Source organism: Danio aesculapii, chromosome 7 (genome assembly GCF_903798145.1).
Source record: "Danio aesculapii chromosome 7, fDanAes4.1, whole genome shotgun sequence".
Taxonomy (NCBI): Eukaryota; Metazoa; Chordata; class Actinopteri; order Cypriniformes; family Danionidae; genus Danio; species Danio aesculapii.
In genome coordinates this window covers 23,007,932-23,035,914 of record NC_079441.1, presented here as the reverse complement: position 1 = coordinate 23,035,914, position 27,983 = coordinate 23,007,932, and the positions used below count along the sequence as shown (strand labels likewise).

Below are 27,983 nucleotides of genomic sequence, written 5' to 3'. Positions count from 1 at the left end.
AGTTTCTGTCTTATTTTCTATAAATAGATGGATGTGTTCATTGGTTAAAATGTTGAAAAGGGGGGATGGGGGACAGAGTATGAAAATCTCACACTCCCTATAGATCCATAAACAACACAACACCAGTGTAATTCTATCTATCTATCTATCTATCTATCTATCTATCTATCTATCTATCTATCTATCTATCTATCTATCTATCTATCTATCTATCTATCTATCTATCTATCTATCTATCTATCTATCTATCTATCTATCTATCTATCTTTCTGTCTGTCTGTCTGTCTGTCTGTCTATCTATCTATCTCCATCCATTTAAAGTTCTGCAAATGAAGCCCATCCATCCATCCATCCATCCATCCATCCATCCATCCATCTATCTATCTATCTATCTATCTATCTATCTATCTATCTATCTATCTATCTATCTATCTATCTATCTATCTATCTATCTATCTATCTATCTATCTATCTATCTATCTATCTATCTGTCTGTCTATCTCCATCCATCTAAAGTTCTGCAAATGAAGCCCATCCATCCATCCGTCCATCTATCTATCTATCTATCTATCTATCTATCTATCTATCTATCTATCTATCTATCTATCTATCTATCTATCTATCTATCTATCTATCTATCTATCTATCTATCTATCTATCTATCTATCTATCTATCTATCTGTCTGTCTGTCTGTCTGTCTGTCTGTCTGTCTGTCTGTCTGTCTCCATCCATCGAAAGTTCTGCAAATGAAGCCCATCCATCCATCCATCTGTCTGTCTGTCTATCTATCTCCATCCATCTAAAGTTCTGCAAATGAAGCCCATCCATCCATCCATCCATCTATCTATCTATCTATCTATCTATCTATCTATCTATCTATCTATCTATCTATCTATCTATCTATCTATCTATCTATCTATCTATCTATCTATCTATCTATCTATCTATCTATCTATCTCCATCCATCTAAAGTTCTGCAAATGAAGCCCATCCATCCATCCGTCCATCCATCCATCCATCCATCCATCCATCCATCCATCCATCCATCTATCTATCTATCTATCTATCTATCTATCTATCTATCTATCTATCTATCTATCTATCTATCTATCTATCTATCTATCTATCTATCTATCTATCATTCTAGCTATCTGTCATTCTCATCCATCTATTCATCCTTAAATCTTACAATTTGGAAAAGCAAACAAATAAACGATTTATTTTGAAGTTGTCAGGATACATTTTACATAAACTGTAAATTTGATAAACAAAGCCTTAGATAAATATTTTTCTCTTAAGACATTCTTCGTATTGGTCACCGTCAGTGTGCTTTAGGAAAGTTTGATGCTATTTTCTGCTCGTGGAAGCGCATACGGTCGGCGAAGGATTTGCGAACATTTGAATTCATTTCCATAATCCTACTGTGCTGCTCCTAGAGTACAGATCTGAATGAGCTCGACTGCTGAAGCGGCTTTTATGATCGCTGTCTGTTGCCGCCTATTGGCGAGTGTCTGTGAACTGCAGGCTTCAGCAGTTGCGGTGGGGGTTAAAAACTGCTGTTCTGTCGGGCTACTACCAGAGACCTTCCAGAGAGGAGTGCTTCAAAGACGGGACATTTCTTTCTTTGAGAAACAAAAACACAGAAGGCTGAGGAAAAACCATAGACATGGCGAATAAAGCACCAGAGCCAATTTCTCTGCATTTGGCGGAACTCACTGCCTCTCAGTTTCTGGACATCTGGAATAAATTCGATGCTGACGGTGAGTTGAAACGTCCCGGGACGAAAAGCGCACTTAGTTTATTTCTACATCAGAGGCTTTTAGTTTTGTGCAGTGCATTTCATGTCAGCCTGCAGTTAATTAAACTTTAATTGACTAAAAACATATTGTGTTCATTGGCGGTTCATTCTGCTGTGGCGACCCCTGATTATTAAGGGACTCAGCTGAAAAGAAAATGAATTTTGTGCTCATTTTTATGGTTAATTACAACAAAAAATGATAATAATGATAACAAACAAATAAAAATGTAAGTGATTATCATACAAAAAAAGTCAACGATGAAGAAATATGATACTATATCAGCTGAATTATCGTCTTTAAATAAATTATATTTATTATTTTAATTTATTTTCTAGTTTGTTTGATAGATAAAGTGCAGATATGTGAACTTGTATGTTTTTTCTGTCACATATGTAAGATTTTAAGTATTAATGTTGTTTTCCAAGAGCGAGTTGCGCGTTTATAAAAGAAAAAAAAGTTGTAAATGCAAGTGCGCATCTAAAGGAATGTTGCCACATCCGCATATTATAAGCTGCTTCTCCATTAATACATTTATGAATACAATGAGAACATTTCATTGTGTTTTGGGGAAGTGAGGGATTATTTGAGGGATTATTTATCCATTAAAGCAATTTCACATTTTGTTTTCCCAACATGGCACATTACAGTAACGTGTTTAGCATAATTGGCTCAGGACCGATGTCTTGTTTTGCGTGATCTGGCAACACTTATCCAGCGCGACGCTAACTCAAGCGGACTCCTCATGCAATGTGCAGTGCAGTTTTTCGCACAAGCGTATTTTTAAATAATTCAGGAAAATTGAAAAAGCGCCAGTGGGATGATTGTCTACTATCGCCCTGTTAACTCCTCTCAGATAGCCACGCGTTTTCGCAGCTCAGTAAATTATGCCCCACAGGCATTGTTGGCGTTATTGATTTCACTCTGGAATGGAATCTTTCCTTCAAATTGATTTGTGTGTCAGCATTTGAGAGACTATGAAGATGAAAGGCGATAGGCGGGGCTAAAAGAGAGAGAGGCTGTCCTGCCGGGGGAGCAAAAAAAAAACCATGTTGACTTAAACCAGCCCAGGATGTTTTGCTGTTTTTAGCTTAAGCTGGCCTCCCAGTCTGGTCTTCATCTGGTCTCTCAGCCTGGCACTCAGCTGGATTAGATGTTCAGCCAGCTGGTGAGATGTGCCCAGGGTCAAGCAGCGTCAAACCATCTTAGGCTGGTTTAGACATAGTAAGGAATGCCATTCCATCATAATCACAAATTGCTGTAGGCTTCAGTAACAATTAAGATACTAAGATAGCAACCAAAACAAATGTTCTGGTTTTATGCTAATTATGTCCAGAAACCAGCAAACTGATCAAGTCAGGATTGGAGATCAGGACAAGCACACCATTTTAGGCTGAGATCAAAATGGCAAATTGGAATAATACAGCTGTCCATTTTGGTGTTTCATAAAAGTTAAATTATTTACATTAAATATTAACTAGATTAAGAAAGATAATATTAGTTGAAGTCAGAATTATTAGCCCCCATTTAAATGTTTTTTTCTTTTTTTAAATATTTCCCAAATGATGACAGAGCAAGGAAATTTTCACAGTATTTCCTATAATATTTTTTATTCTGGAGAAAGTCTTTTTTGTTTTATTTCAGCTAGAATAAAAGCAGTTTTTAATTTTTTAAACACCATTTTAAGGTCTAAATTATTAGCCCCTTTTAGCTTTATATTTTTTGATAGTCTACAGAACAAACCATCATTATACAATGACTTGCCTAATTACCCTAACCTGCCAAGTTAACCTAATTAACCTAGTTAAGCCTTTAAACGTCACTTTAAGCTGTATAGAAGTGTCTTGAAAAATATCTAGTCAAATATTATTTACTGTCATCATGGCAAAGATAAAATAAATCAGTTATTAGTAATGAGTTATTAAAACTATTATGTTTAGAAATGTATTAAAATGTGTTCTCTCCTTTAAACAGAAATTGGGGAAGAAAATAAACGAGGGTTTAGTAATTCTGACTTCAACTCTATAATATGTAAGAACTTTCCGTAGCAGGCACTTCAGAGAAAATGCCAGTTTTTATCTGACTCAATTATTCTATAATTTACAATTTGTCCATCAGCAGTTTGAATCAACAAGATGAAGTGATGATTAGAGCCTTAATTAATGCATAAAGAGATGCTGATTGTCAAGTTACATCAGATAACACGAGCTGAATCGCATGTGCGTGTCTTGGATGTTCAGTTTGAATACATAATCAAATAAATGAACTTAAGTTAATTTCATTCTAGGCAATGGCTGCATTGAAGGGAAGGAACTGGAAAATTTCATCCGTGAGTTGGAGATTGCACGGAAAACTGCGGTGAGTCACGCGTTTTGTGCGTCAATTATGTGCAAAACCTCAGATGCGGTTGTACTTGATAAGTGATGATCTGAATGTCACAAACGGTTATTAAGCCACGCAGAACGAGATGCTTAGTTTAATCTAGCCTAATGCACACGCATGCCATCTAAGCAGATACCATCTGGCTGATGTTTTCTAATGGCAATCCAATTTCTTGTTATCTTTTATTCAGTGATTGCTTTCTTGAAGAAAATTCAGTTCCATCTCAGTTGAGCTGCTGTTTACATGTCAGACATGTTTGGTTTTGGTTTTCAGGATCCTTCAAATGCTTCGTTTAAAGACAGGATGAAAGAGTTTATGCAGAAATTCGATGAGAACGGTGACGGGAAGATCGAGATGTCAGAGGTAAACGTGCACATTTTATTTTGGCTATCAAAGTGAAGAAATAGCAATGGTTTGATAGTTCTGCAAAACCCCCAATCGAGATTAACGCAACACCAGGAATCAATATAAAGAGGACAATAAGGCCAGATTAGGGGCTTGAAGGAGAGGGCAGAAGGTGGCATTGAGAAGGGGATGATGGAGTGATGAAGGGAGGGGTGGAGGGAGAGATGGATGAGGGGGAGGGAAAGGACAGTGGGTGACATCCATCATGGTGATGGCATGAGCGAATGGATAAAATGTGTTATGCTGGAAGAAAAACTTTACTAATCCACTCACAGTCAACATACTGTATGAGCTGCTTCCCTCCTGCAATTATTGTCACCCTGATTTATTTATGAAGCTGGGACAGTTTACCAAAAACTGAAAATTCTGTCATCATTTACTCACCTTCACTTGTTCATGAGGAGTTAGGGATGAGTTAATGATAATGTGCCCCTCCAAGTAAAGTCATGACATAATTATCCATTAACAGCTCATGAGTTAGCTTAAACTTTAATATACATTAATTAACAACATGTACTAACAAGTCATTAAGGTAGCCATTATTTACTCAGGAACTCTTGTGACGCATGTTGTAGTTAAAGTTAGTTCATGATTAGCGCATGCCTTAACATTAATTCATAATAATGTTTAGTTTACATATTAATACATCATAATTCATGTACTGTTATTGTAAAGTGTTACTGTTTTTCCTGCTACGGAAGTTAATGGTTACAGGTTTATGGCATTCTTCAAAATATCTTCTTTTGTAATCAGCAGAATAAATTAACTCAGGGTGGGTAAACTGGGAGTAAATGTACATTTTTGGGTCATCTACCCCTTTAAGTTCTCCTTTGCTGGCTTTCAGTTGTATTTTCCTGTTTGGTACTCCTGTATAGATTAGTGATGGTAAAATGGTTTTGAAAGGATGAGAAGAGCATCTCCGTCTATCAGATTAAAGCTTAGTTGGGGGAATATGCATTTAATGCAGAAGGGAATTGGTTATAAATGATCAGCATCGTTCAAATCTCGCAGTATTAGATATTTTCAATGACTTATGAACAAAATCCTTGTTGTTATTACATGATATGATCATTCAGAAGAGTTTTTATATTCTCTGTTTTTAACCTGGTACCAAACCTTCAACATGTCACTTTATTCAGAAAGCTGGCACGATAGCAGCAGCTCATTCGGAGCCTTATTCAAAGCCTGTGCAAGTCAGTGATCTGTTCTTCTGTCTGCAGTATGTGAATCTAAGCTTAAGCCTCAGATTAGTTATGTTGAGATCATTGTATCTGTCATCTTCTGATTTGCTGCTCTTTGGGGGTTTCTGCTCGACGTTGTGCAAAAGATACCAGTAATATGATGTCCTATCATTCAGAGTAGGTTTTTCATTCTTCCTGAAATGAGCGATGATAATTTGTTTTTACTATCTTTTAACAGAGGAGCTGAAGCAAAAATAATGGTGACTGGACTTACTTTTCCAGGAAACATATTTATTGTACTGAACGCAAACAAATGAAAAGAAAATAAATCCAATACAGAATAGGAGGAGATAAGTTTAGATAAATAAACGCTGTTGTCACATAAAAGCTGTCCTTTTAAACTTTTGTCATCTTAAAAAAGTGTCACTATTTCCACAAAAATATTAAGCAGCACTGCTGTTTTCAATATTCATAATAAGAAAGCCAATCAAATTGATGATGTAACACTGAATATTTGAGTGATGCCGCTGTCACACTAGAGTTTGTGCTTGTGAAATTCTGTCGTACGACACTGCGAAAAGGGGCGGGATTAAACAAGACGATTAGACATTTAAAAAACGAGTGATTGGTCCATGCTTTAAATTTCTGTCCAGAGAGGTCATGTTTAGAAATCGAAAAAACATGGACCAACCGCTCGCTTTTTCAAAATGTCTAATCATCTTGTTTAATCCCGCCCCTTTTCACAGCACCGTACGACAGAATTTCGCAAGCTCAAACTCTAGTGTGACTGCGGCATAAAATTTCTGTCCAGAGAGGTCATGTTTTGATCTTCGATTGGTCTCACGCAGTCACGCGGCATGCGATTTCACAGGTCAGAGTTCACCAAGCTTGAACTTTGCAACACAGCGAACTGCAAAAGAAATGGAAAAGTCTAGATTGGATATGTGGTCGGCCAGAAGTGCGATAGTGTATAACAATAATTAATATTTTTACAGTGCTGTGACGGTTGGGTTGGGGGTAATTTAATAGATAACATAAATAATTCTCGGTACAACTATTGTTTTTATGTTACTGTGACGATTGAGTTTAGGGTTGGGGTAGACGTTAATAAAATACAATAAATGGGAAATTTTATAAATAATATAAATTCTCGTTAACTTCTGGCCGCAACCATATCCGATCTAACAACAACCCTGCGAAACTTGTCGCACAAGCTTGCGTTTCCGGTCTGATGCATTCGCTTGCATATGAATGGAAGTCTATAGACCCTTTTGAGGAATGTAAACAATAACAATGGTGCTAATGTATTTCCTGTTTTACATTTTATTTTTTAATTTTCCGAGAATCCAAACAGGTCCACATACTGCTAAATAATTTTATGATAACAGTTTTAATGTGAAGATATGATTGAATTGTCTCTTTTTACAATTATGAAATAGCATGATAACAAGCAGGAGATGTTTAAGGGCCAATGACATTACCACATTGAAATGGTCTATAAGGAGAAAAATCCAGTTTGACTGCTGCTTGATGGGGCTGAAAATGTAACTTTGCCATTAAAGGAATCAAAAATGTAATAGCTGCTAGCAGTTATTAAGAGCCCAATCACATTATGAGTAACTGAAGACATTTGTAGATAAAGTTAAAATGGCTGACTAATAATGAGTGTGATTGCTAATGATATGAAATGTTAGTTTGTAGATTTATAACCAATTGGTGGCCATGTGACCAAACTGATGTGCTGTGGTCAGTGTAAGGTCATTGAGATCAGCGGTAAGCGAGGAGCTTTACAAATAAATAAATAAAAATAGCAGAGAGGCTAATTGTGGCTAATTGGCAATTGGATCTATTAGGACTAGTTTTTTTGACAATAGGCTAAACATAAAAATAGGATTATTAGGTCATCTGCAAATTTCATTTAAATTTTTGGCCACAAGATGGCATCACCAAACATTTTTTTAGATCAGTGTTTCTTAACCACGTTCCTGGAGGACCACTAGCACTGCATGTTTTGCATGTCTCCTTTCTCTCTCACACCAATTACAGGTCTTTCAGTCTCTGCCAATGAGCTGATGATCTGAATCAGATGTGTTTGGTTAAGGAGACATGGAAAATGTGCAATATTAGTGGTCCTCCAGGAATGTGGTTGAGAAACACTGCTATAGATGCATACCGCGATTTACAATAGCTGCGTCCCAAATAGCACACTATACACTAATGCACTATGTACTTATGCACTTACACACACAACAGCATAGTGTATGAGTGTAATGTTGTCCCAAAAGGAACACTTACCGGTTGGCAAATTGGTGAAATAAATGACCAAACTACCTGCTATGAGTAACCACATTCACCATCAGGAGGCGGCATAATCACTCTCGTAGGAGAATTTAGCTTTCACAATTCAAAATAAATAAAGTAATCCAACATCAGGCCCGAAAGCGGCACCCCTTCCGATACCTGAGCAAAGCTGCGGCCATTGAGTGCGTGAAGTGTCCATCACTCAACACTTCATATTACCGGTTGAATAAGCGCATCATCATTTAAGGTGCACTTATTCTTTACAGAGTTTTCAGTGTAAATGCACTACTTGCACTATTTATACTACAAAAGGGTGTAGAAAAGTGCATAAGTATGGGATTTGGGATGCATCTCTCGATACACAAAATCATTCATAAAATAAAACACAATTAAGAAAGGCTGACATGGAAAACTTCAAATAAAAATGTGTCTCTGTATACTGCTCCAATCCAAAGGTGACCAGTTGTGATTTTGGTTCAGAAATAAGGCAAATACAGCTATTGTATTCCATATCCCCTGACCACTTCTTCAGAATTAAGCAAGGGCATATGTTTGCATATATATATATATATATATATATATATATATATATATATATATATATATATATATATATATATATATATATATATATATATATATATATATATATATATTAATTGTTTAACTGCATTAAAAATGTATTATTAATCAATCCTCTCTTCATAAAATTGATTAAGTTAAATTTAATAGTCAGGCCCGTAGCCAAGGGGGGTCCAGGTGGTTTGAATAACCAAAAGTTGTATTATTATTATTTTGCTTGACTTTTTCTTTTTCAAATGGCCAAATTCCGACTGAGGATAGTTTAATGTTCTGGCCAGTTTGTTATTTGCCAATAGGCTCCAGTTTTTAATTTAAAGCAAGTTTTAACAGATTTATAAAAAAAAAATTTAAAGATAGATGATAATAAATTTGTAATTTAAATACAAGTATCTTTTTCATATTTCTTTATTATAATTTTTTTTTATTATTATTTATAAAACTGTAATATAAAACTTAGTTTAAATGCACATGGGCCTGATAGTGTAATGTTAAAAGAATGTTTATTAATTGATAAAGAGAGAGTTTAATAAAGACTTCTGTTTATTTTAGCCAAAATGCAAATTAAACATGTCTCGTATATCATGTGTTGATAAAGGATGGAGCACAGGCGGTAGTTTTTCTGACTAACAGTTTCAAATTGGACATGCTACTCTGAGAGATTAGGAGAACTGGCAGGGATCATATACTTTTACATGTAGCTGTTTATTCTGCAGTTAGTTTTCAGAGCATATTATGCACAGACTATATCAGTCTGCTATAACGATAGACTGTGTGTTAAAGTGGGAAAAACATAAGCATTAACTGCATTATGATGGACTCATTCAGTAGCGAACTAGAGTTTAATGTGACTTACACTTTTCATTGAAAAAAGCTCCTGTCCACCTTTTTTTGCTGCCGCCATTCTCACTTGCGTGTGTCACACACCTTGATCTTGCACGGGAAATTCACCTGCACAATTTTGGTGCTCGCTGTTTGTCTCTTAAGCAGCTACAGCAGGGAAAGGCACAGCCAATCACGATGATCATATGTTTAAAAAAGTGAGTTAAATTATTGGTGGGGACATTTTAATAGTTGGCGGATATTGGTGGGGACGTGTCCCCTCCGTCCACCCTAAATCTACGCCGCTGGAATTAAGCATATGATGGAAAAAGGGGTTGCCTGCCAATATTCATTAAAAAGGGGGGGAAATGTCATTAGAAACGATGCCTATGCATTTTTGGTGCTTAGCCCATAATTACGTAACATGTGCAGTGCTGTGTCAGACTCAGCGACAGCCATAAATCCAGTACATTCAACTTTACTGTCTCTCTTTATGATTTATATGTTTTATCAGATTTAAATAAGCTCCATGATCATAAAAGTATACTTTCTCTATATGTAAGAATACTATACACCTTTTCAGATGATCAAACGAAAGATCAGATGGATTAAAGGTGCTTTTCTCTACATAGACGAAGGGTGATCCTCCAGGCCCAGTGCATTCAGAGGTGGAACTCGTCATAGAGCGATGGTTTTAGAGCTTTGCTTACTTTTGGGTTTGGTATGGTTTAGTGTCCCCTCAGTAGTTCAGCAATGACAAACTCCTCTGTTGAGGCGGAAAAAGATAACCAAGAGCATGAAATGGTCTCTCATCTCTGTCCAGCTCTCGCAGGCTCTCTCTTCTTAAGCCAGAGAGAGAGGCTTTATACACACACACACACACACACACACACACACACACACACGCACACACATACACACAACAACTCAAACAGAAGCTCTTGGTTGATGGTGTAGCAAAAGGGCTGCTTTGGATAAGAGCTTTGTGCTCCTCTGTGCGGCTGTCCATGGTGCTGAAATCCTGTTCAATGGAATTATCTTCTGAGTCTAAACCTATAGTAGATGAGGAATAAAGAAATCTCTTTCAGTACATTTAATGTATTTAATTACTAGTGTCACTTATTTACTATACAGTTTATATAATGTATAAAGTGTAATACAAAGTGTAAAGTACATTCAGTATCTATCTATCTATCTATCTATCTATCTATCTATCTATCTATCTATCTATCTATCTATCTATCTATCTATCTATCTATCTATCTATCTATCTATCTATCTATCTATCTATCTATCTATCTATCTATCTAGTCTGTTTATCCGTCTTTCTGTATACAATATATACAGCAAATAAACACTACATAAACTAAAAATAGCATGTAATTAAGATACTTTATAATGTTATACCTTGATGTAATGCTATTCCAATATACACAAACATATAGTAAATAAAAACATTAACTATACTGAAAATGATATAAATTAAATGTATGTAATGTCTTGCAATGCATGCAAATATTTATTTTATTTTTATATTGAATGTTTTGAATATAACCAGCAGTGTTTTTTCAGCATATTATGTTCAGTATTAGTTAAGAAAGTATTCAAAAAAGAAACACGACATAAAAAATAAAAAAACAATTAAATAAAACACACAAATAATCCAATAAAGATAATATGAATCTTCAATGATGACGAGAATACTCTTTGTTTTTGTAGCTGGCCCAGATCCTGCCGACAGAGGAGAATTTTCTATTGTGCTTCAGACAGTTTGTGGGATCCAGTGCAGAGTTTATGACGGTATGTTACACATGGAAACAATGATTATTTTTGTTGCTGTCTACTGTCTCTTACTGATGCGATTGTTAACTTCCCCCTTCATTTAGTGTAGTCACAATAATCAATGTATCGACTTATCGCACAACACATGGACTCGAACTTGATGCAATATATATATATATATATATATATATATATATATATATATATATATATATATATATATATATATATATATATATATATATATATATATATATATTTATACAACAGTTCGGTCTAGTTCTTGAATCTGACTGGTTGATAGCCGTGTGATATTCTGCCTCTTCACCCTTGTGTATTACTCCACCCACATTCAGCAACAAGCAGATGACACTCTACAGTTTGACAAATATTGCTGCTGTTGGTCAACATAATGTACTTTAGAGGCTTTTTTTAGTCAACAATCTAGCTGTTTAGATTGCAACTATACATTTATAAGGATAGTGCCTATTTTCAAATATTTATAATTTCTGAGAGACAGCGCATCAGCAGCCATTAGCCTGTCATTGAGCAGAGCTAAGATGGTTGATGTTGTCCATCCACAAGATGGCGATAGAGACAGCATAAGAGAAAACGGCGTAATTTTTAACTACAGGTGATCAAATCATTATTAAACAAGTAAGTGATATTTTAAGTTGATCTGTTTCTCTTGTACGTTGTAGTGCTGTATTTCTACCATATAATTGTAGTGTATTGAGTATGGAACTTGCATATCCGGAATGTGTGTTGTGTTGGTAGAAAGAAAGAAGAAATGCCCGCATGTGTTTAGCATTTTTCTTCATCGCAAACACAACAGCTGTCTGGTAGTGACTGGGCTGCTTTTTAAAATTATAATTAATAATTATTAATTATTCTTAGTTAATTATTGTGATAGCCTTATAATCTTAAAATGTCAGCAATATCACCTTGTTATCACATTACGGTAGAGAATCATTCAAATACTAGCTCTAAAGTGACATTGGTGAATTAGTAAAGGCTTCTGCTGTTCTGACGTCAGCTGCAGATGTGAATGAATGGTGAAAGAAAGTAGTTCCTAAAACAAAATAATTTTTAGACTCTCGTGTTTGATTTTCTTTGTTATACACACGATTATGCCGTCGAACTGTTGTATAAACGCAATATCACACTTGTATCACTGAGATGAGACTAGGGTCAACGCACCAAGGCACGCCTCCCACCAGTGCCGATATACAGCCACATCACACTGCTACTCGTGTGATATTGCTCATATATAAATCGCACCTACATATAAACCAATGTTAGCAACGTTTTATCTGATTGCGCAGCGTCTGTCATCTGTCAGTGTCAGTATGGTAAAAAACAAACAAACAAAAAACACTATTATTAGTCTAAAATTACTTTGTTAAATCTTTTTTTACTTTTTTTCTAGTTCAGTACCTTGAACTTTTTTGTTAATATCTGTTTAGGGTATATGTTTCCACATTCTGATTCTAGTGCCTAATAATTAATTTGTTAAAATGACTATAATTACATCAAATATTCTTAAGTCTAAAAATGAAAGTAATATTGTTCATCACAATATCTTTTGGTGCAACATATCCTTCAACAAAAAATAGATATTGTGACAGGCCTATTTTTTGCTGTACGATATATTGCACCAAATGTTATTGTACTTAAGTGTATTATGTGTACTTGCAACACATTACTCCTTACAGATGAATGTCTTGCTGTAAACATGAAATATTCTTCAATGACTGCGTTGCTTTGTGTGCATCTGAGTGAAAGAAAGTCTGGGAGAGCAGTAGAAAATTCAGTTTGCAGTGAGTTATCCATTATGAATGTCCTGCAATACATAAAAGAATTCGGTGTGTGTGTGTGTGTAACTGGGTTAATGGAGGTTCATTTGTACAACAAGGTGATTTTGTAAATAATACAAAACATGTTCATTCTGTTGAACATGTGAGAAGAAAGATCGGTGAACACGACAAAGGCGTTTTGCGTCCATTATAGAGCAATATACAAACACGTACTGCAATAACACACACTGTGGTTGATGAGGGCAGGTGGGATTCCCTTCGCATCAGATCAGCTCGCCAGTAATCCCAGTGTGATACCAAATTCACCAGTTTAATCAGAATAGCAGCTATGTAATCACGTACAAGTATGAATATTTTTATTTATTTGTTTAGTGGAAATCTTGTACGTTTCACCTTTGCTGGTCAAAAAAAATCTATACATGCATGCAGGAAGTGTAGATGTGTCTGTCTTAATGACTGCGTTTCATTTTTCCAGGCATGGAGAAAATATGATACCGATCGCAGCGGATACATTGAATCCAATGAACTGAAGGTATAGCTCAATAGGTCACACAGCTTCCTACACTGTAGCTATTATAGATCCATGGCTAAATACAATCATTTCTTCTCCCTAGGGCTTCCTGTCAGATCTGTTGAAGAAAGCCAACAGACATTATGATGACAAAAAACTGAATGAGTATACGCAGACCATAGTGAGTACACAACACAAGCGAACAAACAGTTTACATGCATACACAACCGCTTGCTCATTTGTGCCTCTTATCTGCAGCTTAAAATGTTCGACCTGAATGGCGACGGGAAACTGGGACTGTCTGAGATGGCCAGGTGAGAATCCTTTGAGTAAGTTGAAGTCAGTTTGTATTAATGCAGTATCGTTTTACTTGTAAAACTTGTGTCTTTTAGACTGCTTCCTGTGGAAGAGAATTTTCTGCTCAAGTTTCAGGTAAGATCAGACTTCACGGTGTTAGGTAACAGTCAATAATAGTGTACTTAATCATGAACAGGAATACTAAAACCATGGGTTTGATTTCCAGGGTATGTAAAGTGTGAACAAAGTATAACCCTTAAATGCATCATTGTGCTTTTAAACAAAACCACATGAACGGCACATGAGCTAAACATGTTAAAGTTGCATTTAAAGGGCACCTATGATGAAAATCATCTTTTGTGAGCTGATTGAACAGAACTGTGTGTAGGTATAGTGTGTCCACAGTCATATTAGTGAGATATAAAGACAATAAGTCTCTTTTTTAAAATTTCCTGATGTTAAAAAAGTATCCAAATCCCTCCCATTTTGAGGCCGACTAAGATGTAGTAGTGCGGTTTTCCTGCCAAGTGAGTTGATTGACAGCTGTGTATTAATATGTCTCCATAGTAACGCGTATAATCCTATCAACAAAACCGGATGTGCGCAAAGCAATCGTAATTAAAGGATCTGTTCAGCTCTCTGTGATCATCAGTCATCATAATGTCAACATTCTAAAAGGTATAATAAATAAACTGATTGGTATTTTGAGCTGAAACTTTACAGACATATTCTGGAGACACAAAATATTTATCTTAAATCTTGAAAAGGGTAAAATAGGTGCCCTTTAAAACACACGTAGAACACATGTGAGGGGCAGATTAAAACAGAAGGTTTCAGAGTGTTTAAATTGGAAAAATTATGCGTTTTAAATGAAAATATTCCAAAACCATGTGTTTCACATGTGTTCCATGAGTGTGTTTCACATGTGACTATAACATATAGATGATGTGATGTTTTTGTGTAAGGACACAATGATCACATGAATGCAAATATAACTTTAGATGTTAAAGTAGCACTTGAAACATGGGAATATTTGGGAATATTTTCATTTGGAAAAGAGTGAACATGTTACGTTTTACACATGAAAATATGACAAAATCACTCATTTCACATGCGTTGCTCTTGTTTCAGATGTGATTTTAAGGCCAAATATCTAAACAGGGAAATATTTGTAAGATTCGTTTTGATTGTTCATGGTCGCGATTCGTTTGTTCTTCCGGAAACTTCAGTTAATCAAGTTCCATAATTCATTTATATTCTCTATATTGCAAATATTGCAAGTGAAATGGAAACACATGCATATGCATCGTGTTCATCTGCAAAAATGTATATTAAACATGTTTTTCGGCACATTTATCGCTATATTTATGACCACAGTTTTACTAAACATAAGATGGTATTTTAACTATGGTTAGTGTTGCAAAACTATGGTTGATTTAACTACAATAACTATGTTTTTTTGGTATTATTTCAAATAAAACCATGTTTTAATTTTGAAAGCCATTTTTTTTGTAAATCCCGACAAAAGAGGTTTTGAATCCTGCCCAAGGTGTTTAAGGATAGAATTGGCACAATAAATATGATGCACTGGCAGTGTTTGCACTAACAGTAGAATCACAGTACAGTCTGAGCTAAAGACAAACTGCTAAGATTTGCAATATAGCAAGTTTTTTTTAGATCTTTTTTTTTAGATCTTTTTCTAGATTTCTGCTGGAGTTGTATAGAAACACACATGATTGCAGGCGAATGTGTGTCTGTTCATTAGGCATGTGTGTTTATAGGTCTGGTCTGTGTCTCAGAGTTAACCTGATGGCAGATTGGTTGCTGCTTTCTGTCACAGAGAACATGGGTCGATAGGGATTACTTCAATCCTACTGTAGTTACGATAATCTCCATAGATTATTCTTGAACCCGTAGACATATTCATCTGACCCAGTCTCCCCACATTCACTGGATGCTCACTCTCTCTCTTTCTCTGTTTTTTTCCTCAACAACACGACTGAAAATATCAACAACAAATTCAGCTTCAAAGCATTATGACGATCAAAGAAATGAGACAAGTTTTAAATATTAATGAAAGAGTAGCCATATACAGACATTTTAATGAAATTTAGATTGTTTAGATTGTTTTTTATGTTATGTCTCTTTACTTTAAATATGTTTTTAATTGATTGTTTTTAATAGGTCATCATTAGGATATGTTTAGTATAAATGTACAGTATATTTAGGGAAAAACAATATACAGGAAGAATTTGTCCTATTCTTTGAGGAAATCTGAAGGCATTTTAATATACACAAGCTGCACAGCGGCCTAAAATGTTGACTGTAAATATAAATAATAAAATACATAAAGAGCGATGCAATTTAGATATGAACTGAATATTATTATCATTAGTGGAATACTAATGAGATGAATCAAGATGAATAATCTATGTGTATTACACTAAGCCATTTCTAAATGACTTTTATGTGGCATTTCTGGCATGACCGCATCGCGTTATTTATTATATATTACATTGGCATGTTTATGAACGGTGTGCATTCTCTTTTTGGGGGAGGGGAATGATGCTACAGTAAGTGTCGCTGCATTATTCTGTTGTAATCCAAAGGATTAGGAGGATTATCCTCTAGTTATGAAAATCAAATCTAAAGATAAGTTGATTAATACAATAAATCACATACAGTACACGGAGTATAAAGGACTCTCTTTTTCCTCTTCATCACCAGAACTTCAAACTGTCTGCTGAAGAATTTGAAGCAATCTTCAACTACTACGACAAGGTTAGATAATGTGCATTTTCCAAGTTTGTGTGTGTTGATTTTGTCTTGTATTGTGGGTTTGTAATCTACTAACTCACTTTCCTTAGGCTTAGTGCTTGATTTATCAGGGGTCGACACAGTGAAACGAACCGCCAATTACTCTGGCATATGTTTTATACAGCGGAAGCCCGTCCAGCCACAACCCAGTACTGAGAGTACATTAACTCATTAACCCTCGGTGCTGTGGCTCATACACTACAGCCAATTTTAATTTATCCAACTCACTTACAGTTGAAATCAGAATTATTAACCCCCCTGAATTATGAGCCCTCTTTATTTTTCCCCCAATTTCTGTTTAATGGAGAGAAGATTTCTTCAACACATTTCTGAACATAATAGCTTTAATAACTCATGTCTAATAACTGATTTATTTAATCTTTGCCATGATGACAGTAAATAATATTTGACTAGATATTTTTCAAGACACTTCTTTACAGCTTAAAGTGACATTTAAAGGCTTAACTAGATTAATAAGGTTAACTAGGCAGGTTAGGGTAGTTAGGCAAGTTATTGTATAATGATGGTTTGTTCTGTAGACTATCAAAAAAATATCAATTAGCTTAAAGGGCTAATAATTTTGACCTTAAAATGGTTTTAAAAAAATAAAAAACTGCTTTTATTCTAGCTGAAATAAAAGAAATAAGGCTTTCTCCAGAAGAAAAAATATTATCAGACATACTGTGAAAATTTCTTTGCTCTGTTAAACATTTGGGAAATATTTAAAAAAGAAAAAAAATTCAAAGGGGGGCTAATAATTCTTCAACTGTACACCTGTGTTTTTGAACACACACACGCAAAAAACAAACAAACAAACAAACAAACAAACAAACAAACAAACACTATTTAAAAACAAATTCCTAACTTTGTCATATCCACAAACAGCACACATACATAATTTGTGCTTAGAATGAAAAAAAAAACTCATTCAACTGCTAATTATTCTATCCAATATGTCTTTGAAATGTTTAGATTGTGTGTAAATCTGCTTTTGATTTTCCCTCAACAGGATGGCAATGGTTATATTGATGAACATGAACTGGATGCCCTGCTGAGAGACCTCTACCATAAACATAAAATGGTAAATTGGATATGAATTTACTGCTGTATCTTTAAAATATGAAGCAAAAAACTGCACCTGAAGCAGCACAGACAGCAGTAAAGACCTTCATAATTTTTCCTTTTTTAAAGATTAGATAGAAGATTAGAAGAAATTCACAAAAAACCTTATACTGAACCCATTTTTAACCTTTTATTGGGCACTCACTGAAAGTCTCAATGGAAAAAAAAACCCTGGAGTGTTACTGGGGGTTATTTCAAGACTTTCTAACTTTTATGACTTAAATATGTAATAATAATAATAATAATAACAACATAGTATATTAATAATACATAATATATATATATATATCATATGGTATCATATAATATTGATAAATTGACAAATTTGAATGATTTTTGAAAGATCGTATGACACTGAAAACTGGAGTAAATACACCAAAAATTCAGATTGTTCTATTATTGAAATAAATAACTTAAAAAAAAAAAAAGAAAACTGCTATTTTAAATTGTAATAATATTTCACAATATTTTGATTTTTTCCATTGCAGCTTTTGTAAATTTAAGAAATTTCTTTCAAAATCAGAAAAAATATTAACACTCCGAACCTGAATGTATAAGGCTGCACTAATGCTGCATTTCAGCAACAAATCTGACTAATCTGCATACTAATAGACATCTCTATGTGTCCTCTTTCAGGCCGTCGACCCTCACAACCTGTCCAGCTCAAAGAAGAGCATCATGGCACTGTCTGACGGAGGAAAGCTGTTCCGCACAGAGCTGGAGATTGTGCTATGCAAAGATCCATCCGTGTGAAGCTCTGAACACTCACTCCTCCTCCTCCATACCTCCACCCACCCCAATCTAGCCAAAGCAGGTGCATGTGGTGGCTCTGCTCCACCTCTATCCTGTCAGAGTTAGTCAGCGTCCACAACAAACCCTCTCTCCGTGGCATGCCTTTCCCAAAGATATGGCTTCTCGATGTGTGCATCTCTCTTTTTATGTCAAAATGACATTGTGGTATTATAATGGATATATGGTCTCTCTCTCCTGCTCGTATCAAATCTTTCATTGGTTTTGTTATTTTATGTACAGCGTGCAGTCTCTGCTCTCTCTCCTTTCCTCTCTTCCATTCCTCCTTTTTTTTTTGTTCCTAGCAAGACTGTAGACTGTTCTGATTTGCCAACACTGATAAAAGAATGACTCAAATAAAGATCGGATAAGACATTTTACCTTCTAAATGGTCCCGCTTCCTCTGATTTAAAGCATGTACAACAGTTTCCATATTTTTTGCACTGTAAAAAACAAACAAACAACATAAATATTGAATTTTTGTCTGGTCAAATCAAAATTTCCAATGTTTTTTTTTTGTTAGTGCACACTTTTTTTCTTAGGGTGAACAATTATTCTGTGCAAGTTAATCCACTGAAAAAAGTTTGTCTTGGTAATCTTCAATCAAAGTCCCATCATCTGCTTCTATTTTGATCTCTGATGATTTGACTGCTTCATCCATAATATTCTTAACCACGTCCCTCTTAAGCCCCAGTCAGATCACACAAATTTGTCACGATTTCTGCACGTTTTCCTTGACGTAGGGTGTTGTGGGGATTTATAAACAACAAATGGGCATCGTGACACGAGACTCAATGGTTTCTTCTTGTGTAATATGGCATTGTTCACGACAACCGATACCATGCCTGCTACGCCTCACGACACCATCGCAGAAAGTCTAGCATGTTTCATTTTTTTCTCGTTCTTCATGACGAGTTCCGTCACATGGGTCAGTGGTTCTCAAACTTTTACGCCAGTGACCCTTAATGTAAGATCAACAAGAACTCGCGACCCCCCCCCCCTCTATAAAGCATATACAAACAATAAAAATAACTTACTTTAAGCTGTTCGCAGTATTTTACTATATTTACTAGCATATATATATATATATATATATATATATATATATATATATATATATATATATATATATATATATATATAAATAATTTCGGTTTACCTTTCAATGGGATGGGTGTACTTGTTTTTGGCAACACAAAAGCTCCGTTTGTGGCCTGATGGTGGATACAGATACTAGCAGATCATCTTCGACGTCAAGATGTGATCGGTATTTGTTTTTTATGTATGTAACAGCAGAAAAAGACTGCTCATACAAATATGTAAACCCAAACGCAAGCAGTAGATCCATTGCCGCACAGGACAACTCTGTATATTCGTTTGCTACTGTGATCCAGAATTCAGGCTGTGTAGAATTGGAAAATAAAGTTTTTAATGTTTGATCACTGGACAGTTCAAGCAAAGCATCTTCCAGATTTGTGGGGAGAAGAGTCCTAGATTCAGAAAATGATTGCCGTATCCAGTCATAGAGTTCTGGTTGCATCTCTTTTGGAAAATACTTCTTAAATTGATCCAAAATGCTGCGGAGATGACCAGTGATGTGTTACCCAGTCCATGCTCCTCCAAATGCTCATCAAGCTCAGGAAACATCTCCACATTTCCTTGTTCAACTCGCTCAGCCCATCTTTCCAGTTTTTTCATAAATGCAGTGACTTTGTCATTCATTGTCATTGATGTTTGTGTTTGGCCCTTGTAATAACTGATTAAGCATGTTCAGCTTTTTGAATAAACATGCCAAATAAGCAAGTATTGACAACCAAGCTGGATCTTTCAGGCAGTGGGCAAATTCCAATTTTGAGTCTTTTAAGAACGAGTGCACTTCTTCTCGAAGTTCATAAAAACGCGCGAGTGCCTTCCCTTGTGATAACCACCGGACTTTGGTGTGAAACAGCAATGCTTCGTGCTGTGAGCCCATCTCGTTGCAAAGTATGGCTAGTAGTCTGCCATTTACTGGACGAGGTTTTATGTGATTTATGACTTTGATTGCAAAATTCAAAACACTGTTGAGTTCGGATTCAAGTGTTTTGCTAGCAAGAGCCTTGCGGTGTATGATACAGTGTGTAAACTTCACGTGAGGAGCCACTTCTAAAACCTTTGCCTTAAGTCCCTTGTTTTTACCGACCATTGCACCAGCACCATCAGTATATACACCAGCACAATTATCCCATGAAAGTCCCATCTCTTTTATTTTGGGGTCCAGTTTGATGAAAATGTCACTACCTGTACAAGTCCCTTAGAGCGCTGAGCAGAACAGCCTATCCTCATGCAGTTTTCTGTCAAATGTGTATTTGATGAACGCCAGCAACTGAGCGGAGTTAGACACATCAGTAGATTCGTCGACTTGCAGTGCATATTTTTTTTAAATTTATCCTATCGATCAATTGACTCCTAATGTCATTTGCAATATCATGTACACGACGAGCGACTGTGTCTTCGACAACGGGACAGTCATAAGCTCATTTGCTATTTTCTCACCATGCATGGCCCGACACATAGCAACAGCAGCGGGTTTTATCAGGATTTCCCTGATTGTGTGTGGTTTTTTTGGTCCGCGCAATCAAGTACGACACTTCATAAGATGCCTTTAGGGCATTAGACGTAATTTTGGCGTATAGCGTGATCATCTGTTTCTGACCCTGAAATTCCTTCTCTTTTCGGTGAAAAAAAGTCTATAGTCTTTTCAATAAACAAAGGATGTTTCATCTACAAATGTCTTTGCATTTTGCCAGGCTTCATACTTTCATGAGCAAGCACTTCTGAACAGATTACGCACTGAGGAAAATCTACGTTGTTGACAGTAGAGCAGGTGAATCCATACGTTATGAATTCATCCTGAAATTTCTGGCGTTTCCTACTTTGGTCTGACAAGGTCTTGCTCTTATGCTTAGTCGATGTAGATGGTTCCGATGACTCAGGCAAACTGTCCACAGTTTCCTCAACATTTTTAGATTTACGACTGACAAATTTATCCATCTTGGCAGGTGCGGGTTTTCACGTGCAGATGCGTGCCCATGCCATAGTGATAACTAGCGAGCTAGCCGCTGCACAGTGATGACGTTCAATTTACATTTTTTTAAACACTCTAATGATTAATCAGTAAACTCTTTTTTAAAATCTGAAAATATTTGTAGCATTCACTTGTGATATTGAAAAATATATATTATAATCTCAAAAAATGACAATTTTTAAATCCCTCTCACGACCCCCTGAAATTACTGGCGTAATCACGAACCACTGACATGGGTGACGCTGTGCAATAGAAGCACATAATTTCTCGGAATTATCAATAGGTGCTGCCGTTAATGCGCCGGTCAGGTAATCAAAAAAATAGGCTGCATATTTACTTATGGGTAGGACATGAGGTGGATAAGATCAATAATTGGTTTTGCAAACTTTAACTACCTTTTCTAAAATATTATGGTGTTTTAAGCAATTTTATCAGACAGACTGGCACAAATATGCAGACATCTCCATTCTCACAACGAGTTTCTGAGGTCTCTCATCCTTCCAACAGAGTTTGTTCTTCCAAGGTAATCTGGGAACATGTTTAGTGCTGGGAATACATTGTAAAAGCATTTCCTGCTTATTCAAATATGTCATTAATAGTGAAAACAGTTGAATATGGGCTTCTCTGAAACTGTCAATATTTCACTTCAATGTTATTTAGGCTAGATTATTATTTTATTTAATAAACCAACACAATCTCACAATTCGCTAAAAGGAAAATAAGGATTTAATAAATGCTTCACTTTGATTGTATCACAAATCTCAGTTATATATTTGCTATTTTTTTAAAATGTCATTATTTTAAAGATTATGTCTTGAGCATCTGATTTTTCCTTGCTGCTGTTTACATGCTTTCATTTTCTCTGTCTCACTTGCGACAATTTCAGGCGAAGAAGTGTTAAATAAGCAGCCCATGGCAGGAAAATATACATTTAGATTTCAAGAAAATATCTTAATATTAAAAAAGAATCATAAGTTTGATCCTATCCATGTTGTAACAAATGCCTGCAAGCATCAGTGTTTATTGAGAATGAAATAAGATTAAAAAAATTGAAATTAAGATAAGAAATCGTCAAAATCGAAACTGAATTTCGAATAATTGTACAGCCTTGTTTAATATTATTATGGTGGACTTCAATTGAACTTGACTTTAAAAACTTGACTTATGTCCACGTCTTGTATGGTGAAAGAGGACTGGGAAAATTCCTTGTTTTGGCACTACCCACAGTCAAATGTAATTACAGCTGTCATTACCAGCATAAACAGGCCCAGCTAATCACACTGTCCTTATGTGTTTTGTAGGACGGAGGACCCGAGAAGAGAACGTGATATAATGATCTCTGCATGTCTAGGTTACTAAGGGTTGATGGAGCTTTATTTTATTTTGAAGGTGATTAAATTATTGGTGGGGATATTTCAGCATTTGCTGGATATTGGTGGGGACACATCCCCTCCGTCCATGCCAAATCTATGCCTTTGACAAAAACAGTACATTTTGAACCTCTTCCTAATCAAACACACCTGAATCAACTCAGCAGAACATCAGAAGAAACTCCAAAACCTGAAGTTAATAGGTCAGATTAGGGAGGCATCCAAAATATGTATTGTTGGTGTGCCTTCAGGAACAGGGTTGGGAAACACTGGCTTAATGTAAAGTAAGTTAAACCAAGTTGAAATCTGTTTGACTCAATTTATCAAGTGAAATTAACATTAAAAAGTCATGATCATACTGATCATCATCTACTGATCATATCTTTTTATTTTTATTTTTTACAGTAAACGTATATTTTTTTTGCAGCGTCCCGAATTCAATTATGGCTACAACTCAAGTTTCTGTTTTGGAAGCAGAAAATGTTAATAATGGGCACTTACTGTATGCCAGCTTTTCATCCACACTGCTCTCGCTTTCCATTTAGATAAATCCAGACGCTGCCAACTTATCTCTGCAGGGCCCGGAAGTGAAGGCACGCGTCTTCAAGCCAAAGCGAGCGCAGCAGTACAATGAAGTGTTTAGAGCTTATCTTTTTCATTTTCATGCTACCCGAATGTTCTTTGTGCTTCATTAATCTCTGATGCAGGATGGAACAGGAGAAGGATTGGGTTGAAGCTGAGGTTCAGTCTCATCCTGAATATGTTTCACTAAATCCTAAAGGTGCCTTTTCTTCGCTCATCACGTTCATTTATTAAGGAATGTTTTTATATTATAGACCATTTCAATGTGGTGATGTCATTGGCCCATAAACATTTCCTGCTTGTCATCAAACTATTTCATAACTGTAAAAAAAGGGCAGTTTAATCATTACTTAATTGTTAAAACAGCTATCATTACATTATTTATCAATATGTGGCTCTTTTTACATTCTCAGACATTATAGAAAATAAACACCTAAAACACGAAATACGTTGGGACCATTGTTTTTGTTTACATACCTCAAAATGGTCTATAGACAGTTTTTTGGGACAGCTAACAGGGAACATTATAGCACCTTTGGCTAATCTAAACAAGGCAGTGTTTGAGTACAATTATTCCAGTAACATTAACTCAAAGTTTGTTCAAAATAAATTAGTCTTTTAATAAGCTTTAAAGGCAATACTTTAAAATAATGGCCCATTAGTATCTTGTATTAATCATACTTCAACATTTAATAATGCGTTATTCAAATCCAAAGTTGTGCTTGTTGTGCACTGTGAATTAACAAGAACTAGCTACTTTATTTTCATAAACAAATAAATGAATTAATACTGTAATAAATGAATTGTTCATTGTTTGTTCGTGTTAGTTATATTAACAAATGGACAGTGGTGGAAAGAGTACTAAAAAAATCATACTCAAGTAAAAGTACCATTACTTACCTCAAAATGTAGTGCAAGTAGAGTAAAAGTATCTTTTGTAAATATTACTCAAAGTAAGTAGTGAGCAGTGAGTATTACACTGTGAAAAGCTGATGCATTTACATGTAATTAGTGGATGTGTGTAAACGTAACATTCTGTAGTGCATTTAGTTATTGCCCAGCAGGCACACAACATCATAAGATGTTAATATTAGGTTAGATTTAGGTTGTGATGTCAGGTGACCAAAATTCAGCATCTAGCCAGCGTCTAAAAACAAAGTTATTTTGATGTCCAAGAACGACGTCAATTGATGTTGACATTTGGTTGACTTTAGGTTGTTAGAAAGTGACCAAAATCCAACGTCGAGCCAACATCTTAAACCAACGTCATATTGACGTTAAATGCTGACAATTATTCATCAGGTATGGCAACCAAAATCCAACGTCTGACAGACGTCATAGTGGTAACGTCCACACAATGTCAAGCTGTAACATCATTAGATGTTGATATTTGGTTGATTTTAGGTTGGAAGTTGGACATTGATGTCGGGTTCTGATGTAAACCCGATTTTCATTCCCAAACAAAATGCAACGTCCCCACGATGTTGGGGTACAACGTCAATCTGATGTCATGTTGATGTCTTGTGTCTTGTCCTAAGACGTGCTATAGGTGAATTGGGAATTCACCTACTACATACTGTATGTAGATGATTAAAGAGTATTTAGATGATTATGAAAAGAGTTTTCATACTGCTGATGTGATCGTATTATTTTTAGATCATATTATTATTAATCTAGTGGGGGTGAACCCTCCCATACATCAGAAGATTTGTTTATTAGTAATTTGTGATGTGTTCTTTTCTTAAAAGATTTAGGGCAAATTTGCATGACAGCGCTACACTGCAGATTGCAAAAGTATTTAGTTTTAATCATGTAAACACTCAAAGGTGGGTATTCATTCATCTAACATTATGCTGTTTCAGAATATTTAGAGGGAATTCAAAATGAACATTCCTAATGGGGTATTTGCACACAGACTTTTAATTTCAGTCCGCCAGCCCCAGGGCTTTTGGTTAATTGTCATCCTATACAAAATTGCCGCGTTTAAGATGCCACGATTAGGAAAACAGCGATCTTCACTGCTATATCGGCTGAGATACGATATAAAGTGGGTATCAGATCAAACAAGAAGCACTGCATTAAATAATATTTTTCTGCGCCATGTCTTTAAAATATGGAAATTAATTTTTGTCCCAGTATTTTCAATGGAATTTCTGCGCTAGCCTGCTGCTAATGACGGCACCTGCATTTAAATGAACATTCATCTCTTTTTACGCTTTAACAACCAAATGGATGCTTAAGTCTATTTAACTGATTATATTTGAATTACATTACAACATCGATGCTGTAAAAGAAACCTTATGAAATTGAAATTAGTCATATAAAGCTCTAACCGGAAGCTCATCATTTGCTGAAAAACATTTGCTGTGCATAAAGCCCATTTGTTTGCAGAAGTTAAAAATGGAAGGGTCTTTAACATTAAAAATATTGGTCCAGTAGCACTTTAAAAGAGACCATTTCTAAAAAAAAGTGAGTTGAAAATTAGATTTGTAAAGAAAATGATTTACTCACCGTCAAGGCATCCGATATGAATTTCTTCCTTCATCTGAATCCAATCTCTAATTCAAACTTAAGAATGTCATCGGGTGGTGATTCTATTCAGTAGTCCAATAAAGCAAATCCATCCATAATAAAAAGTGCCTCTGGGGTGAATTAAGGTCTCCTTTAGGGGATAAATGCAGTTTTGTGAGTAATGTTTCTATATTTAAAAATGTTAAAAAGTTTGCCTCAACATCTCAATGGCGCATCCACTATGTGCAATCTCTTGTGAAATGCGTTTGACAGTTAGTGAAAGTTTTAAAGTTTTTATATATATTAACTAGGTTAATTAGCTTAACTAGGCAGGTTAGGGAAATTAGGCAAGTTATTGTATTATGATGGTTTGTTCTGTAGACTATCGAAAAAATATATAGCTTAAAGGGGCTAATAATTTTGACCTTAAAATAACTTTTCAAAAATTAAAACCTGCTTTTATTCTAGGCGAAATAAAACAGATAAGACTTTCTCCAGAAGAAAAAATATTATCAGACATACTGTGAAAATTTCCTTGCTCTGTTAAACATCATTTGGGAAATATTTAAAAACATTCAATTAGATTAGGGCTAATTAGATTTTATTATTATTTTTTTTTTATATTTCCCAAATGATGTTTAACAGAGCAAGGAAATTTTCACAGTACTGTATGTCTCATAATATTTTTTATTTTGGCTTATTTTTCAGCTAGAATAAAAGCAGTATTTAATTTTTTCAAAACCATTTTAGGGTCAATATTATTAGCCCCTTTAAGCTATATTTTTTATATTATACAATGTTATACAATGACTTGCCTAATTACCCTAACCTGCCGAGTTAAACTAATTAACCTAGTTAAGCCTAGTAAAATATTATTTACTCTCATCATGGCAGAGATAAAATAAATCAGTTATTAGAGATACGTTATTAATACTATTATGTTGCGGAATGTGTTGAAAAAATTTTCTCTTTGTTAAACAGAAATTGGGGGAAAAATAAGCAGGTGTGCTAATAATTCTGACTTCAACTGTATATATTTATATAGTTTTTAAATAACTTCCATAAGTCATAAGTAGGCCCACACGGAATCTGCGCATGCAGAATTCCGCAGATTTTTTGCCCATCATTGATTCTGTTTTACTTGTGTAAATGTGTGTACAGTTATATTTAATTGTTTTAAAATCAATTTCAGTAATAATATTGACTAATATGAAAATGTTCATATGATTTATTCAAAATACAGTTTGTAAAGTAATATTTTCAGTCTTTTAATAGATATATTATATAGAAGACTTGATTTGTTCACCAAATTAAGTGGATCTAATTGGATTTGAATAGTAAACATTAAATACAAGTTAAAAAGGGATTACTTTTTAGTTCAAATATTAAGGTTTTAGTTATGATACTCCCAAAATCATTCCGCATAAATCTGCAGATTTTTTACAAAATTCTGCGCAGAAATAGCAAAAAACGTCCGCAGATTCTGTCTGGCACTAGTCATAAGCCAGGTTTCTATGCTAACATGAAGCATGAAAAATGTGAATATGAAAAGAAAAAATTCCATCAAGTTGTTAGAGTGGCTGACTGTAGTATTGGTAACCTAGTAACCAACAGTATAACGAAGAAGGTTGACTAGTCATGTATATGTAATGTTTCTATGTCAGAGTTTATTCAGCAAATGCATTTCCCTCTCTTATTGTTTGCTAAGCCCTTTCAACACGAGTCCAAAACCAACTCAAGCTAGAGTTAAAAACATTTTTGGGGGATTTTTATTTGAAAATTTCTATTATTAGTTTTTCCATGGGATACTTTAAAATGTGAACACAAAGTGGAGACCCATGTATATACATCTAG

At 35.1% G+C, this 27,983-nt stretch overlaps 1 protein-coding gene across 1 annotated transcript; it reads left to right on the top strand.

Annotated features, from left to right (window-relative positions):
* The first annotated feature begins 1,453 nt into the window (after positions 1-1,453).
* On the top strand, positions 1,454-18,991 carry calb2b (calbindin 2b). Its single transcript, XM_056462810.1, has 11 exons — positions 1,454-1,761; positions 4,085-4,155; positions 4,453-4,542; positions 11,187-11,267; positions 13,542-13,598; positions 13,681-13,758; positions 13,836-13,891; positions 13,970-14,009; positions 16,602-16,655; positions 17,701-17,772; positions 18,450-18,991. Exons 1-11 carry the CDS (start codon positions 1,668-1,670, stop codon positions 18,564-18,566), a joined length of 810 nt encoding a protein of 269 aa, XP_056318785.1. The 5' UTR covers positions 1,454-1,667; the 3' UTR covers positions 18,567-18,991.
* The last annotated feature ends 8,992 nt before the right edge of the window (positions 18,992-27,983 follow it).

Bases quoted from the DNA above. Each gene is read 5' to 3' on its own strand.
- calb2b (XM_056462810.1), top strand. From the start codon at position 1,668: ATGGCGAATAAAGCACCAGAGCCAATTTCTCTGCATTTGGCGGAACTC. The intron at 11,268-13,541 runs GTATGTTACACA...TCATTTTTCCAG, and splicing joins CCAGTGCAGAGTTTATGACG to GCATGGAGAAAATATGATAC. The intron at 14,010-16,601 runs GTAAGATCAGAC...CTTCATCACCAG, and splicing joins ATTTTCTGCTCAAGTTTCAG to AACTTCAAACTGTCTGCTGA.